The sequence below is a fragment of the Pelodiscus sinensis genome, chromosome 2, assembly GCF_052426305.1.
Source record: "Pelodiscus sinensis isolate ZL-2025 chromosome 2, ASM5242630v1, whole genome shotgun sequence".
Classification (NCBI taxonomy): domain Eukaryota; kingdom Metazoa; phylum Chordata; order Testudines; family Trionychidae; genus Pelodiscus; species Pelodiscus sinensis.
This window is the reverse complement of record NC_143053.1, coordinates 186,217,953-186,236,263: the sequence shown is the minus strand read 5'-3', so window position 1 is coordinate 186,236,263 and position 18,311 is coordinate 186,217,953. Positions and strand designations below refer to the sequence as shown.

General features: G+C 41.6%; 1 protein-coding gene across 7 annotated transcripts in view; it reads left to right on the top strand.

Moving 5' to 3' along the window:
- Window positions 1-18,311, top strand: part of CNOT10 (CCR4-NOT transcription complex subunit 10) — a 56,773-nt gene that overhangs the window by 14,788 nt on the left and 23,674 nt on the right. For 3 of the 7 annotated variants that reach the window (XM_089776610.1, XM_075921968.2, XM_075921964.2), the window contains exons 8-13: window positions 1,016-1,133; window positions 2,758-2,907; window positions 4,306-4,508; window positions 10,603-10,724; window positions 11,597-11,773; window positions 18,121-18,201. In XM_089776610.1, the coding sequence (XP_089632736.1) occupies window positions 1,016-1,133; window positions 2,758-2,907; window positions 4,306-4,508; window positions 10,603-10,724; window positions 11,597-11,773; window positions 18,121-18,201 (851 nt within the window). The remainder of the gene's footprint in view (window positions 1-1,015; window positions 1,134-2,757; window positions 2,908-4,305; window positions 4,509-10,602; window positions 10,725-11,596; window positions 11,774-18,120; window positions 18,202-18,311) is intronic. The other 4 variants (XM_089776611.1, XM_075921969.2, XM_089776612.1 and 1 more) reach the window with 2 other exon arrangements.

Below are 18,311 nucleotides of genomic sequence, written 5' to 3'. Positions count from 1 at the left end.
TTTTAGGCTGCCACGCGTCGTGTGTGCGCCATGCGCCCAGGGCACAAGAATGGCTTGGGCCGGCCCTGGTCACTCGGCGGGTGCACACAAATGCCCCGGCTTGTGCTATGGTGCCTGCGGGCACTGCGTTGGGGACCACTGCTCTAAGGTGCCATAGGACTACTCATTGTTTTTAAACTTACAGAGTAACATGGCTACTCCTCTGAGATTTTAAACTTATTAGCTTTATTTCTTTCATAAAGTTTGTGAGTCCAGACCTTTCGGATTAGTCTTGTTTATAGTTACTTTTATATAAGTGCTCCTTATTATGGAATTATGATTTGGATTGGTTGATTTATTTGCTTAGGAAATCACACAAGGGTTTTTGTTAATTTAAGATATAAAAGTTTAAAAAATTAAGCCCTTTATAAACAAACTCTGAAGCATTAGATATAATAACCTTAATCAACTTCAAAAAGAATGTAAATTTCTCTAAAAAGTTATGGAAGCCCTAATCTTCAGTTGATTCAGTGAACTTCATTCCCTGACTAGTGTAAGTTTTCCTGTACATTGAGAGGATTAAAATTACTCCATAGTTGATGAATAAGAAATAGAATGTGGGGTTACTAAATCTGTTGCTTCAATGGAAGCTTTTTAAAAATCCTTTCATTTTGTTGGAGGCGGTATGTCCCATACAATTCATTTTTGCAGAGGTAGAAAAAGACACACACACACTCTACTGCATTCTCTTCATAAGAAGAAAAGAATGTTATAGAACAGTTTACATCTTGTGTGTTGTGTTTTTCAAGGTGTTTTTTTAAAGCAATTACAAAAACATTTAGCTAGATGTTAAGGTGAATTGTTGATTATGTGAGTTCTAGAATGAGAAAAATGCTAACCATACACCCGAAGAATAAATTTTGTTGCATTAAAATGAACACTTTATTTTAAAATTGCAACAGTAGTCAATAACCGATGACTGATAAATAGATCTACTAACACAATTGCTAAGTAATATTTTTTGTTTTGTTCACAGTCTGCTCCTTCTCTCTTTCTTAAGAGCAATTTTGAATACTTGAGGGGTAATTATCGGAAAGCAGTTAAACTATTAAACAGCTCAAACGTTGCTGAACATCCAGGATTTATGAAAACAGGTAAATTAAAGCTTTAGACTCTGTGCAACCACTTTACACGTAGTGTCATTGAGTTTAGTTTTAAAAGGCATTTTCTGGTGCATAAATTTCAGTGTTTTTATATTTTCTATGCTCTGGGTTTTGCAGTACAGACAGTCCCCGACTTATGAACCCGTTATGTTCCGAGCACCTGGTTGTAACTCGATTTGGTTGTCAGTCAGAAATACCCTTAAATGCGCTGCCCATGCTGTTCAAAAAACTTGACATACATGGTTCTCAACTCGAAAATATTATAATGGGGTTAATGGGAGGTTGGTCGTAAGTACGGATGGTCATAAGTTGGTGTGTTCGTAAGTCGGGGAGTGGCTGTATTTTAATTCTCATTGTGGTCAGTCAGACTACTCATGCGTATTCAAGTTAAGCATGTGTGTAATTGATTCGAGGAAGGGGACCTTAAAAACCATGTTTTTAATCTTCTTTAGTATATTTTCCATATACTTTTTCTCCCATCCTTTAAATGTTCTTGTGTATGCTTAAAACAAAACTCTAATCCAGCTTAGCAGATATTTAGTAATGTTGCTACATGAAAAGATTATTTTTGTTTGGACCAGATTTTGTTTGGACCAGTAGAAGGTAATGAAAGGCTAGTGTGAGTGACAGTACTAACTGCTGAGTGAATTCAAAGTTTGCATGGGGTGTTAGGGGTTGGCTCTAATCCTGTGGAGTTTAAACTACTGCTAAATATTTGTCTTCTGTCAGGTGAGATGGATGGCATAATTGTTTTCTTTTAGCCAATATTGGTAACTTCAGATATTGGAAAACCCAGTTTATATGAATTATAAAACTGGGTTTAATGGAAGAAAAGACATTCCTATGTTTTATAGTTTAAATGATATAGCTATTAAATGCCACAATGCTCTGTGGTGCTCTAGTACCACAAGGATATTCCTTCATCGACAGGTATTGCTGAAGAAATGGTAGCTGTGTCAATATAGTCATGGAATATATTGTAAATATCAGTTCTCTGACTACTTGAGTAGACTCAATTAAGCAATTTCATATTTATTTAGGTTAGAAATTGTCATATTCTTTATCAGTGGTAATCTTGTGAGCCCACTTGTAAATAGCTCAAAATATAAATTGTCTCTTGCAAAATGCTCATCACAATATTATCTGAGTGCCATATATGTGTGCATTCTCAATCCAAGAAGCTCTCGTTTCTCTTCTGCTTTTGTATTAGTTGGATTAGTGTATTTGCTTATTTTATTAAACGTCGAACAGATAATGTCATGTGAGAATTTCCTTCTTACAGGAGCCATATGTCAGAAAACAAGAAGTATTTACACATGAAGTACTAAGAGAACTGTCAGATGAATGTGCTCTACATTGAAATCTGCCGAAGTAGTTTTATTCTCCTGCTATTGGAGAATATGATGCACGAGAAGCTCACTAAACCCCTTACCACTTATCATTTAAATAATGTTATGTGTTCAGAAGAAGTAAAATAGTATCCAGAAGTAGTAGTAGGTAGTATTGCCTCATATTGTGTAGTTTAGCTCCTCACAGGAGTATCTTACTAAAAATGTATCATAAAAACATGCTATAAAATGTTTTGATTTTTGATAATATTTTGCTGTTCTCTCAGGTGAATGCTTAAGGTGCATGTTTTGGAACAATCTCGGCTGCATTCATTTTGCTATGGGAAAACACAATTTAGGAATTTTCTACTTTAAAAAGGCCCTGCAGGAAAATGATAATGCTTGTGCACAACTAGGAACAGGTAGCACAGACCCAGGTAAGACTTTTAACAGAAGAAAAGGATGGTAAAGAACTGAATGTTTTGGGAAATATAAATTGTTTCTGGAGATCTTACTTTGTTTTTAGTCATTACCATTCAGTAATCCATGAAGGACAGGGTAAGAAGGAAAGGAGTTTTGAGTGTACAGGTTGAAACTCTCTTAACCAGGATTCTCTGGTCCAGCAACATCCATGGTCCAGCACGGATATTGCAGGACCAGAATGTCCTGGTGGAGCGCCAGTGTCAAGGATCCCAGCGGGGTCAGCAGGACAGTGGCCTTCCTGTAGCAGGCTGATGGTGGGGCTGCCCAGAGTGTTGCAGTAGGGCTGCCCAGCAGGGTTGGAAGACTTGGTGCGTGGCTGCCTGGTGAGGCTGAAAGCTGCAGTAGCATGGTGGGGCAGGGAACCACGGCGAACGGATGCCCAGTGGGTCCCGGAGCTCCAGTGCGGTACATAGGGCTTCTTGGTGGGTCCCGGAGCCATGGCAGCGATGTCTGCTCAGTGAGGGAGGGAGTTGGTGGGGAGCCGGCTGGGAGGCCAGTGTCCAAGCTGGTGGCAAGGGTCCAGAAATGACCTCCCCTGGTCTGGCAAAATCCCTCATCTAGGACTGGTCAGGTCCCAAGGGTGCCAGAACAGGGAGGCCCAGCCTGTACTGGATTTCAAAGTATAGCTGCCTGCTGTCAGAAATAGATGATGAAATGTGTATCGTTTTCTTGCTGGCTTAGATTAATCCGCCAAGATTCAGTAGGCTCTCTCATTTACTTCCTTAAAAATAATTTTAACTGCATTTTGTCTTAAATACAAAAAAAGTCAAGATATGTTTGTAAGCAAACTCTCCGGGTTTGCATTATGAATATCCTAATTGTAACTGTTAATGAGTATCTTTATTTTCTAGATAAAATATCTTACACCAAGTGTTTCATTTTATGTTAAATCCACACTTTGACAACTAGTTCTCAGGTTGACATGCAAAAATAAGTGTGTGTTATGATGGTATATACCATCATGTCAGTTTAAAAAAAAGTCAGCAGCTGTTTAGAATTACATTAAAATAGGGGGGGGGGGAGAAGGATGGGAGGAGGAAGGCACTATAAGAAAAACAGACCTAACTGATTACAAACATTGAGAATAATGAAGAAACCATGGGAATTATATAGCTTTGGAATTGTATGATATTTGATATCTAATACATTGAATAATCAGCATAGTTAAGATTAAAGTAATTTATATTCTAATAAATAAAGTGGAAGTGTTTGTTCACAGGTCAACTCTAAGGTGTGAGGAATTTTACAGAGGGAAGTTAGTGAATGTTTACATGATACAATTATTTTTCCAGCAGTCTTCTTTTGTTTCTGCCCTCTTAAATTGGATACCAATATTATCTAACCTCTCACAGGCAAGAAATTTTCAGGGAGACCTATGTGTACATTGCTGACTAATAAACGGTACGAGTTGCTATACAACTGTGGAATTCAGCTTTTACATATTGGGAGGCCCCTGGCTGCTTTTGAATGCTTGATAGAAGCTGTCCAAGTCTACCACTCAAACCCACGCCTTTGGTTGAGACTAGCAGAATGCTGCATTGCTGCCAACAAAGGGGTAAGTAACTATACTTCAGAAGCCATCTGATGACACAATGCTTCTGAAAACCAGCATTCTTTTGAAAAGAAGAAATATTCCTTGAATTATACCATACACATGACAATACTGCTTCTACAATACTGCTTCTGCAGTATTTAGTTATACAAATAATAATATTGTGAATTTATATCAGATTGTTTTAGTATAAAGACCTCAACATGCTTTATAAAGGTGGATAAGCAGTATCTCCATCTTATTGAAGCAGAAATTGAGGTCTCAAGGTTAACTGAATTCATAAGGTCAAAAATGTGATGGTAGCTATTTTAGAATATTAGTAAGGAATAAAAGGAAAACATGTAAGTGGATATTACAAAAATTCCTTACTAAAGTTATAGGCTTTGGATTCGTCTTCACTGTGAGTTCTTCCGGCAGAAAATATGCTAATGGGGGACTAATTTGCTTGAGTTGAGATCTCATTTGCATATTTTCTGCTGATCTGTTTTTTGCGCTATGGGTTTTTGCGCAAAAAGAAGCAGTGTGGATGTTTCTTTTTTGCACAAACCCCTTTTTCCACAAGATCCTTATGCCCCAAAAAAGGAGGTTTACCGATCTTGCGGCTAAAGGGATTTTTGCGCAAAAAAGACCCATCAACACTGCTTGTTTTTGTGCAAAAACCCCAGCGCAAAAATGGATTGGCAGAAAATATGCAAATGAGATCGACTCATGCAAATGAATCCCTCATTAGCATATTTTTTGCCGAGAAAACTCATAGTGTAGACGTAGCCTTTGTGTGAGCCTAGTGAAGCATGATTTCTCCTGACAAATTTACATGACACGAATGCATTTAGACCATATTTAACTCACTGGTACATGTGGAAAAGACTCCATTTTGGAGTACTGCCTAGTTTCTGAGTGCCTTACATTTGAATTTGTACTAACTTTATTTTAGGGCTAAAAATAAAGATTAGGAAAGAATCAGTAGTAGTTTGTGGTGAAGCTTCACCTGCTGATAAGATACAGCGTGTTACTTCTCCATGGTGAAAACTCAAACTCGCCTTAACAAGCCATCTCGTTCATCCCACTGTTCATTGGTGCTTAAGCTTCTTGTTGTTCTTTCATACTGATACTCCCTCTTAAGGCCATATTACTCCTTGACCCAGTAGAACTGTTGTAGTTGTATTGTGAAAGAGAATCACTGGATTTAAGGTCTTGCATGAGCTGTGCACCCTAGGGATGTAAAATCCTGATTCATCAGTTAACTAGTGAAACGATAGGTTTACCTACCATGTAATCGGTTAACTGGGATCCCAGGAGGGGGAACTGCTCTGGCATTGCTGGAGTGGCTTCCAGTCTCACAGGGGGCTGGCTGCCAGCTCCCGGCCCCAGCCATGGCAGGCTGCGGGAGGGTGGGCTGCTCTGGGGAAACCAGCTAATCGGTTATCTGTTTGCATCCCTAGTACACCCTTCTCCATGTTGTGGAATTCTGTTCTGCCGAGGTGCCCAGTGCAAAGAGTCTGGGGAATGGGAAGTAGTGAGGTTAAGATGGAACTGTCAGCCAGTTACCTTGAGGGAGCGTAAAAGTCCATGTAGGCCATCACTAGGTGATACAGTGTAACTGCTGCTTCTGCTCTGGGATGGATTTTTTTCCTGTTCTCCCACTGGAAATTACCCCTGTATGCATCCCCGGTCTATGTGCTAAGCTGTATGATTTGAGTACAGGTTTATTGTTACATTTGCATGCACAGATATGTTTGATGTCTTCTTGGATGTGTATTCATTTACTGCTGATTATGCCAGTATCTAAATCTTGTACATTTGTCTTACTGTATCAGAGCCATAGTCCATCTAGTTCAATGTTCTGTCATTGATCGTAGCCAGTAATAGATGCTTTAAGCACAGGTGGGTGGAATCCTGTGGGAATACTTGTCTCATAAGGATTCTTTCGTTCTAACCAGTGTCATCTAGTGGTTGGCATTTGTTCTAGTTCATAAGGATTGGTTTGTATCCCTTAGGACTTGAGTTTTTTTTAAATCCTATCTAATATCAGGACTATATGTGATAGGAATCTTTTTGAATATTTCAGCAAAAATGGTTCAGCTGTTTACGGGAAAATGTCCTTTTGCCTAAACATTCTCAATATTTTGTTGAGTAGCCAGGTTTTTAAATTTGGTCAGAGGAGTTGCCTTTGAGTCAGAGAGATTTGCCTTTTGCTTTTCCCATGAAAGTTTGCCCACATTTGGCCAAAATTATAAGACAAAAACAATTGTTAGCACATGCTCCATAAAAGTGTGGCAGCCAAATTCTGTCTGCATTGAGCATAGTGCTGCTGGGATTGCAGAGGCTGAGCTGGACTTTCCCTGCAGTTGCTTCAGGTGCTGGAATTGAGCAGGGAGACTGTCCTGTGCTCTCAGTATTCTCCCTGCTGGTGTCCAAGCAATGTGAAACAGGAACAGCAGGTTGTCTGAAATGCAAGGGGGACAAGAGGAAATTTTTCTTCACTCAGTGCACAGTCAACCTGTGGAACTCCTTGCCAGAGGATGCGGTGAAGGCTAGAACTTTAACAGGGTTCAAAAAAGAACTAGATAGATTCATGGGGGTTAGGTCCATCAATGCCTATTACTAGGATGGGTCAGAATGGTGTCCCTCGCCTCTGTTTCTCTGGAAGTGGGAGACAGGGGAGGGATCACGTGAGGATTACCTGTTGTGATCCCTCCCTCTGTGGTATCTGGTATTGGCCACTGTCAGCTGACAGGATACTGGGTTAAATGGACCTTTAACCCAGTATGGACGTTCTTATGTTAAGAACTGGAAGGAAAAAGAAATTGAGAATGGTTGGTCAAGAAGACTAGGAAGAAGAGTTTGGAAAGGAAGACTGGGTCTGGGAGCCAGAGATTTTACAGGGGATATGGGGAGCAAGAGTGAGATCTGGACAAAGAAAGGAGGATACTAGGACTGGAACTTGGATTAGAAGCTAGGTTTGAAGAAAAAACTTGTATGCGGAGCTGTGGCTGACGTAGGGGCAGGTCATAGGGGAAAGAATTGGGTGGAGTCTGGATTGAGGGGATCAAGGCGGGAAGGGTCTGTGCCTAGAAGAAGCAAGTCTTTCCCCTGAACCCCAGGAATTGAACCCAAGGATGCTGTGTCTTGATGTACCTCTGCAATCAGAAGATATTTGTGAAATGCACTGACAAGGGTACGTGTCACATTGAATATTGGTCCTAAAGTTTCCAGCCATGCCCATGACCCCCTCAAGGATTAAGATGATTCTGTATGATGGGAATTTATATATTTTTAATACCTAGGAAATTATATATACAAAGCTACATTCAAAGTTTGAGGTTGCAAAATCAAATCAAATCAAATCTTAATTCAGATCCCTTATGCATATATGTTATGATACAGTCTTTAATTACATAATTATATACTAGTAGAAGATTTATGTTTTTTCTTATCCAGTATTACTCGGGTCCTTAGCTCAAATAATTATTTTTTTTTGGAAAATAAAATGGTGGAGCTTGCAATGAGGGGTTTAGTATACAGGCTGCCATGGAGAGAGAAGACTGCCTCAGCCCTTTCTCACTGCAGCATCTTTGGGCCAGGTGAGGAGCACCTCTTCATGGCCACAGCTGGAGTAGGATACATGTCCCCAGTCTGGGGCAGGTCCAGGTCCATCTGTCTCTTGTGCTCCCCAGCCAGAGTGAGGAGTGCAGCAAAATGTGAACTTTCCCCACTGGGAACAGCCAGCAATGTTCCTGTATGAATTGGGGATGGGGGGTAGCTTCAGCTTCCTCCCCCACACCTTCCTTTAAAAGGCGCCTGGGGAGTTGGAAGCTTGGGGCTGGGGCAGTCCCAGATGCAAGGGTTTGGGGAGGGCGCCCCCAGCCAGTCCCTTTCACCTGCCTGGTGAGTCTGTCTCTCTCCTGCATGGTTTTATGGGAAGCAACCCCATTCCCAGTGCGTCCCATTTTCCTTGCACAACCAAACCCTTACCTTGCTTTAAGTTATGATAAGGGGAAGCTACATACCAAATTTGGTGGTCCTGGCTCTTAGCGAGTATGAGGAGTTTTTGAACATACAGACTTGTGCAGAGACAAACTCTCTCAAATATGTACTAGAGTGTTTGGCCAGGAGCCCTGCCTTATTCAGGGCACATGATGTACCTGCTCTGGGGATACATTAGGGTTGTGTATTGGGAATTGGGAGCCTGGGGTCTGGGTGAGTGTCAGTTGTCTAACCACCAAGCTCCAAAGTCTGGGGCAGCCCCATGGCGAGGGAACAGGATGGGCAGCCAGTTGCCCTGCAGGATTCCAGGGCTGGTCCACCCCGCACAGCAGAAGGCCAATGTCAGGGCAGCTGCCACCTGGCATCTGTGGCCCAGATAATAATACTAGAGGTTGTATATATAGCCCATGTGGTGTAATAATTGAGAACCACTGATCTAGCATGAGTCTTTGTAACTGTTTGAGTGTTTTTATCCCTATTGGTTCAAGAACATTGGTTCAAGAACATACTATCTTTAGTAGACCCTTTTCTGTTGGTGAAAGAGACAAGCTTTTTCAAGTTAAAACAGAGCTTTTCTTCAGGTCTGTCCAAGATCAAAATCTTGTCTTTTTCACCAACAGAAGTGGGTCTACTAAAAGATATTACCTCACCCATCTTTTTTTTTAAACAACTTTTTGCTAAGGAGAATCTTAGTCTGCAAATGATGTCTTATTGCCAACAGCCTGTTAATAGACAAGTTCTGGCAAAAGATCACACGGAATATCTATAAATAATAATGAGATAATGATCAATATTGCTGACATCTTTGTTGGTTCAAATGACCTCCCAAATACATCAAGTATGTACTTAGAGACTTATTGCTGCTCTCCCTACCCTATAGATTTCATACTGAGTTTTTTGCCCCTTCCTGCCCACCCCGCAGTAGGCAATATTTAACAAGTTAATTTAGGGTAATTTTATATATTGCTACAGTATCACTCACTCTGTGTTTAGGAGGGATTTTGAAGGACTATTTTAAACATTGTCTAATGAGATAGACCAGGGGTCTCCAAACTACGGCCCGCGGGCCGGATGCGGCCCACGAGGCCCTCTCATCCGGCCCGTGGAGACCTTTTTGTCTACGGAAAAAAAATTACGTGAAGAACAATTTGAGAACAAACTTGTCCGATGATAATCTCAGGTCACTGTTGATGTTAGGGACAACAAATCTAAAGCCAGAAATGTCTGCTATTTTGGCATCCAGGAAACAATTTCACCATTCACACTAATACAGGTGTTCATGTGTAGTGTATCAATGTGTTATTAAATAATAACTGAATAAAATAATATTAAATAAATAATTAAAAACAACATCCATGTTTTGATTGTTTTTTATTTGGACCTCAAGTGTGTAGTCGGCCCCCGAACTGCTGTTTGATAGTTAATGCGGCCCTCGGGCTGAAAAGTTTGGATACCCCTGAGATAGACAGATGTCCACTGCATAAATATTGGTAGTTAAGATTATTTAGCTGCATATTGTGTGAAATTTTTAATGTCCTAGCAATTCTAAATTTGACTCTTGAAAATGACTTGGTTCATTGTCCTTTTCATAAGAGGAAAAACTATGTCAATAGATTATTGAACAAATTATCTGAAATAATCCCTGAAGCTTCAAATTAGTTGGGGAATACTAAAACTGCATTTTAAGAATGTATTAAAAGTTCCTAATCCTTCATAGTATTTGGATGATAGTAAATTTTTCTGGGGCATTCTACCATTTCCAGACAAATTGCAAATTAATACATGTTAATTGAGTTCAGTAATGCACATGTTGTACAGCCACTGCCCGAGTTACAAACAAGTTACGGACCAATACTTAGTCCGTAATTCGAAGTGTTCGTAACTCGGATCCCATAGAGTTACATGGCGACCGCGCCATTCGTAAGTGCGGATCGCCGTTCGTACCTCGGATCCGCATTTACGACCGCTTTGGTCGTAAGTGCGGATGGTCGTAAGTGGAGGTGGTCGTAACTCGGAGAGTGGCTGTAATTGTTTTCTCAGCTCTGCAACTTTTATGTCAAGAAAATCACATGTTCAGCCTCACTGATATTTTCAATCCTTCTTTCTTTAGACATCAGAACAAGAAACAAAAGGTCTTCCAAGCAAAAAAGGAATTGTACAATCTATAGTAGGCCAGGGCTATCATCGTAAAATAGTCCTTGCATCGCAATCAATACAGAATGTTGTTTATAAGTAAGTACGCAATTTTTCTATACTCTTACTTTCTACCCATCTCAGTAAAGGGGGTGTGGTTGTTTTACCAGAAAAAGTATTCTAAACTGTCCTGTCGTTAAATGTGAGTATTTTTATATGGGACAATATGTACTGTTAAAATTACTCACATGTTGAAATGTTTACAAGATTGAGGTCTTAGTCGGTGTCTAGTGCTGAATCAGCAAAGAAGGCTTATTTATGTGTTGAATGAAGCTGAAGTTAGTTGGCCACTTTCTAAAATTGTCTTTCTCTAGAATTTGTATTTTTCCAAATAATTGCATGTTAAATTATTTATAGAAAGGAAATGATTATGAAAAAAACTCTGATAGAAAGTAGCCTATAGGTAGGGATCAAGTAGATAGTGTATAAAGTTTTACGACTTGTTAGGTAAATTACCTCATCTTGTAAAAGCCAAATACTTGAAGTGAGATTGTGTGAATTGACTGTTCTTGACTTTGTCTACAGGCTTCACAATGTAATGAGTGCATGTATTCTGTTGTTTTCTTGTATGAGCACCGATTCTGTGAGTTCTTTACAAACCAAAGTGTACAAATAAAAAGAAAAAAGTTCCCTAGAATTTTGTATCCAAAGGTTCTGATTTTACCAGCACCCCATTTATGGCGTTCTTGAAATATATGAGATTTCCATGGATGGAGCTCTAGATTAGGAGAGAATCATCTTGTTGAGTGCAGTAAGTTAATCTTTAAATGTAGCTTATTAAAGCATGAAATTAATCATCCACTGGTCTATAGGACAAAGTTCTGTGTCTTCCTGAACTCACTTTTTCTAGAGATTTCTGTTTTTTAAGTAGTAATATTAGTATATTTACTAATTAACTTCTATCTTTCAAGTGATGGGCAGTCCTCAGCTATCCCTGTAGCCAGTATGGAATTTGCAGCAATTTGTCTAAGAAATGCCTTGCTGTTGCTGCCAGAGGATCAGCAGGAGCCAAAACAGGAAAATGGATCTAAAACTAATACCCAGCTCGGGGGAAGTACAGAGAACAATGAAAGCAGTGAAGCATGCAGGTAAATTCAATAGTAGATATGCAAGTTATTTAAAAAACATTTTTTCATTCACAGCATCTGCAGCTTGACAGAGAAATAGAAAACAAAAATGGTGATCTCAAACACACAGTCTCCATATAAAGTAATTCAGTTATACCATTAGTTTAAGTACTGCTAAGCAAACATGAGGAAAAAATAGTGTCTGGGCTTTCATCATCAAATACTTCTCTCTCTCTCTCTCTCTCTCTCTCTCTCTCTCTCTCTCTCTCTCTCTCTCTCTCTCTCTCTCTCTCTCTCTCTCTCTCTCTCTCTCTCTCTCTCTCTCTCTCTCTCTCTCTCTCTCAATATAACATTTTTTTTCCTGCTGGGCAACAGAATGACGTCATCATTGTCAGCAGGCTCTCTGTTTGCTTTCGTGGCCAGAGAGATGGGGAAGGTGAGCGTAGCCCCCTATTTTCTTTTAAAAACAAAAATGATGCTTGAACAATTAAATTGATTTTTATAAATGTCTTCACTGTCTTAGCATTTGTAGAACATAAGTAAAATGTGGGGTTTTTTTTCCCCCTCAACCACACTGGGAGTGCATCAGTAATTCTCAAAACTGGTCTTTGCTGATCACTCACGTTGGCATGGCTACATCTATAGGGGGTGTGAAAAATCCACACTGGTGTAGGTATGTTGCCTGACCCCCAGTGTAGAGAGCAGTAGGTCAAGTGGGAGAATTTGTTGACCTAGCTGCTACCTCTCAGGGAGGTGGACTAACTCACTACCATAATGACACACTAAGGCTACGTCTACATTGGCATCCCTTTCCGGAAAAGGGATGCTAATGTGATGAGTCGGAAGTGCAAATCCGCGGGGGATTTAAATATCTTGAAAGTAGGAATAAGAAATCCTCTGGAAAAGGGCTTATTTTCTGGAGAATCGCGTCTAGATTAGCGCTTTTCTCCGGCTTATCCCCAAGCCGGAAAAAAGCGGCAGCCATGTAAATGCAAATGCCGCGGGGGATATTTAAATCCTCCGCGGATTTGCAATTCCAACTCGTCACATTAGCATCCCTTTTCCGGAAAGGGATGCCAATGTAGACGTAGCCTAACAGAGCAGCTGTGCCTCTGTAGTGTTTCAGTGTAAACTACAGCACTCACTGCAGCAACTAACTACAAAACCCCTCCTATCACTATAGTGTCTCCACTGAAGCACTACAGCAGCCGCACCAATGCAGCAGGAATAGCTATGCTGCTGTAGCATTTTAAGTCTTGATAAGTTCTTAATGACTTATACTGCCATAGCCTCATATTTGGTATATAAACAAAGCACACTGGTATGCTGCATGCTATATTATGTTTATATCTGAAGTGGAGATGGAGGTTGGATTTAGCAAGTATAAAGGAAAGAAGCATACAGTTCACAATTAAATATAAACTACAAAAAATGACACATCTACAAAAAGTTTTTAAAAGCAAAGCCAGTGTAAGCTTGAAGAAGATTTTGGTTTCATCCTGATATTTCTTCTTTACACGCTTCTCTATATGCCCAGATAAAATTGGGTGTTGCAGAAGAGTAATAATAAAATTATGTAGAAAACTTTTTCTTGGTTGCTGCCTGCAATGTGCATGGTGTAATGCTGGTGAATGCCTTTTTATCATGAACACATTTGTCAAGAGAAAATGGTTAGAACACCTGCTTTGGGGTACAACAATAAGTAATGCTGGAGGTCTGATTAATTTAAGGAAAATAATAAAAAGTTGCGTTTTTGCTATACCTGATTCAAATATATAGTCAGAAAGAGCAGAAAAAAAATCTACCCCTTTAACAGTTCAGGAATTTAATGTAGGTGGGGTATTTAAAGGATACTTCTTTTAGTTTTCTTTTTTCTTATGGTTGAAAAGGTGGTTTTTTTCCATCTTTCTTTAGAAATCCTTCATGAATACAGTCCAAAACTTGTGATTTTTTTTTTCTGAGTGAAAACATCCTCCTGTACATTGTAAAAGAGGATTTCTTATTGTCCTATTATTTCAGAAGTACAGGCAGTCCCCGGGTTACATACAAGATAGGGACTGTAGGTTTGTTCTTAAGTTGAATCTGTATGTAAGTCGGAACTGGCGTCAGCCGCTGCTGAAACTGATCAGTTTCAACCGCGGCTGAATCTGGATGCCAGTTCTGACTTACATACAGATTCAACTTAAGAAACCCAGGCGTCCCCAAGTCAGCTGCTGCTGAAACTGATCAGCGGCTGATTCCAGGAAGCCTGAGGAGAGCAACTCTGCCTGGGGCTTCCTGTAGTCAGCGGCTGGTCAGTTTCAGCAGCGGCTGACTTGGGGACGCCTGGGGAAGAACAGCTGGGGTGCTGCTGGGTTGCTCCAGTAGCGCGGCTCCTCGGTGCTACTGGAGCAACCCAGCAGCACCCCAGCTGCTCTGCCCCAGGCGTCCTGATTCAGCCGCTGCTGAAACTGACCAGCAGCGGCTGAATCAGGAAGCCTGGGGCAGAGCAGCTGGGGTGCTGCCGGGTTGGTCCGGAGCGGCGCTGCGGGACCAACCCGGCAGCCCCCAGCTGCTCTACCCCAGGCTTCCTGATTCAGCCGCTGCTGGTCAGTTTCAGCAGCGGCTGAATCAGGACGCCTGGGGCAGACCAGGGGGACAGGAGCAAAGCCACGGAGCACGCCCGCAGCGGGACAGCCCAAGCGCGCCCGGGCTGTCCCGCTGTGGGCATGCTCAGCGGCTTTGCTCCCCGTCTCCCTGCAGACCAGGGAGACGGAGAGCAAAGCCTTGGAGCACGCCCGCAGCGGGACAGCCCAAGCGCGCCCGGGCTGTCCCGCTGCGGGCGTGCTCCAAGGCTTTGCTCCCCGTCTCCCTGCAGACCAGGGAGAGCAAAGCCGCGGAGCGCGCCCGCAGCGGGACAGCCCAGGCGCGCCCGGGCTGTCCCGCTGCGGGCGTGCTCCGCAGCTTTGCTCCTATCCCCCTGGTCTGCTGGGGGGGTCCAGCAAAGCCGCTGGACCCCCCCGGCAGACCAGGGACACCAGAGCAAAGCCGCTGCCTGTGCGGCTTTGCTCGTTTGCCCGGGAGGGCGGCGGCTTTGCTCGGGTGTCCCAGGTCTGCTGGGGGGGGGGGTCCAGTGGCTTTGCTGAACCCCCCCAGCAGACCAGGGAGACCAGGAGAAGCTTTTCTCGCCCCGGAGGACACGGGTGGCGACCCGCCGCCCGTGAGCTTCAGGGCGAGAAAAGCCCCGTTCGTAAGTGCGGATCCGACATAAGTCGGATCCGCGTAAGTCGGGGACTGCCTGTATATGCTTCTATAGGTAACATAGTCACTGTGCCTCCCAAGGAGCATTGTTGACACTAAAAAGTCCAGTAACTAAGAGTTCATTCCTGAATTTGTGTTGCCAAGTTATGGAAAGATTTTTGTTTATTCCTCTCAGCTGAGAACTACAGGTTGGGAGTAGGGACAATAGAAGAACCAAGATGGCGACATTATCCTGAAACTATTGTACAGATTGTACCTTGTAACAGATGTTCCCTTAGTGAAAAGGGAGTAGTTTGTTTGTGATGTGGGGGGTGGAGAGGACACTGCTTTAGGTATAGATTTCTTTTAATTCCATATGTCTTTTGATGTTTGGTTTGAAGTTTGCACTGAAATAACCACATCTGTACATTTGTGAGCTAATGCTTGTGGTAAGCAGTGATGAAATAGTACTAGATTTGGGTGTAAAAACTATCACTAAGTGGACGGGGAAAAAAAATCCAACCAAAACGTTGGTCTGTCATACCCAAACTGTGTTGCTTTTCCTGCCAAAATGCAAGCGTAGTCTTTCTCCACCCAGAGGGAAGTTGCTTTTCAACTTATTGTAACTGCAGTTCCATGTCTGACAGTGCAGAAAGCAGTGTTTACTGCTAACGATGGAAGGAAAACTTTCAACTTACAACATTTTTGTTCAAGAAAAATAAATGGGTTTTGAGAGGGTAATATGCCTTGAATTGTTCAAATATTTGTTTATTTCCAAGATTGCATTAGAACTTTACTAAGTGAAAAATAAGTGGATTTTTGTGATGAGTTGTTTTTATACATATACATATTATGAAGAACTCCTTTCTAATTAGACCATATATAGCTAAAAATTCAAATTGTACCAGGCCTCTTCCTGTCCTTCCCCTAAGTTAAAAGGAAGGAAGCTGTCCCTTAATACAAAACCAACACATTCTCCATGTGCCAGCATAAGTAGTTTCCCTACTATAGAATTCTAAAAATAGCTTAAAGCTGCATAAGGTAATGTTGGTGTTTTTTTAATTTTCAAAGAATCTTAGAATACTAGGACTGGAAGGGACCTGGAGAGGTCATCGAGTCCAGTCCCCTGCCCTCATGGCAGGACCAAATACTGTCTAGACCATCCCTGATAGACATTTATCTAACCTACTCTTAAATATCTCCAGAGATGGGGATTCCACAACCTCTCTGGGCAATTTATTCCAGTGTTTGACTACCCTGATAGTTAGGAACTTTTTCCTAATGTCCAACCTAAACCTCCCTTGCTGCAGTTTAAGCCCATTGCTGCTTGTTCTAGCCTCAGAGGCCAGGATGAACAAGTTTTCTTCCTCCTTATGACACCCTTTTAGATACCTGAAAACTGCTATCATGTCCCCCCTCAATCTTTTTTCTAAACTAAACAAACCCAATTCTTTCAGCCTTCCTTCATAGGTCATGTTCTCTAGACCTTGAATCGTTCTTGTTGCTCTTCTCTGGACGCACTCCAATTTCTCCACTTCTTTCTTGAAATGCTATGCCCAGAACTGTACACACTACTCCAACTGAGGCCTAACCAGCGCAGAGTAGAGTGGAAGAATGACTTCTCGTGTCTTGCTCACAACACACCTGTTAATGCATCCCAGAATCATGTTTGCTTTTTTTGCAACAGCATCACACTGCTGACTCGTATTCAGCTTGTGGTCCACTATAATCCCTAGATCCCTTTCTGCTGTACTCCTTCGTAGACAGTCTCTTCCCATTCTGCATGTGTGATACTGATTGCTTCTTCCTAAATGGAGCACTTTGCATTTGTCTTTATTAAACTTCATCCTGTTTACCTCAGACCATTTTTCTAATTTGTCCAGATCATTTTGAATTATGACCGTATCCTCCAGAGCAGTCGCAACCCCTCCCAGCTTGGTATCATCTGCAAACTTAATAAGCGTACTTTCTATGCCAATATCTAAATCGTTGATGAAGATATTGAACAGAGCCGGTCCCAAAACAGACCCCTGTGGAACGCCACTTATTATACCTTTCCAGCAGGATTGTGAACTGTTAATAACTACTCTGAGTAGGGTTATCCAGCCAGTTATGCACCCACCGTATAGTAGCCCCATCTAAGTTGTATTTGCCTAGTTTATTGATAAGAATATCATGCGAGACTGTATCAAACGCCTTACTAAAGTCTAGGTATACCACATCCACCGCTTCTCCCTTATCCACAAGACTCGTTATCCTATCAAAGAAAGCTGTCAGATTGGTTTGACATGATTTGTTCTTTACAAATTCATGCTGGCTGTTCCTATCCCCTTGCCACCTTCCAAGTGTTTACAGATGATTTCCTTAATTACTTGCTCCAATTTTAGAAAAGAGGAGACTGAGGGGAGGGATATGATAGAGGTATATAAAATCATGAGTGGTGTGGAGAGGGCCGATAAAGAAAAGTTATTTATTAGTTCCCTAAATAGAAGAACTAGAGGACACCAAATGAAATTAATGGGGAGCAGGTTTAAAACTAATAAAAGAAAGTTCTTCTTCACACAGCGTGTAGTCAACCTGTGGAACTCCTTGCCAGAGGAGGCTGTGAAGGCTAGGACTATAACAGAGTTTAAAGAAAAGCTAGATAATTTCATGGAGGTTTGGTCCATAAAAGGCTATTAGCCAGGGGAGAAAATGGTGTCCTTGGCCTCTGTTTGTCAGAGGCTGGAGAGGAATGGCAAGGAGACAAATTGCTTGATCATTGTCTTCGGTCCATCCTCTCTGGGGCACCTGGTTCTGGCCACTGTCGGTAGACAGGATACTGGGCTAGATGGACCTTTGGTCTGACCCAGTAAGGCCGTTCTTATGTTGTTGGTAAAAGGGTGTTCACTGCTTCCCCTGCCTGCCTGCTCTACCCCCAGATAGGAATGTAAATGATACTAGTGCTTGAAGTATTTCCAGCCCTCACTTTTTGTTTCTCTTTGCCCCCTCCATTTCAACGTGTAAGATTCTTGCTATCACTTAAAAAAAAAAAAAAAGTGTGGGGCGGGGGGAGGATTAGTGTCCGTGGTTGTTGTTGCATCTACATTCTTTTTTTGTGAAAGGCTTGAAGGTCACTGCTTGCAGTTAACAGGCTGTCTTCATTTCAGCAGTAAAAGTCATGAAGGAGATAAATTCATTCCAGCTCCACCTTCTTCACCTCTGAGAAAACAGGAATTAGAAAATTTAAGGTAAGTATTTCTGTTGCTTGGAAACTTGAAACTAACAAAAACAAGCAGAATGTCAGACTGTAGTTGAAAAGTGTTTTGTTTAAAAAAGCAAAAAGTTGCATTTCACTCAA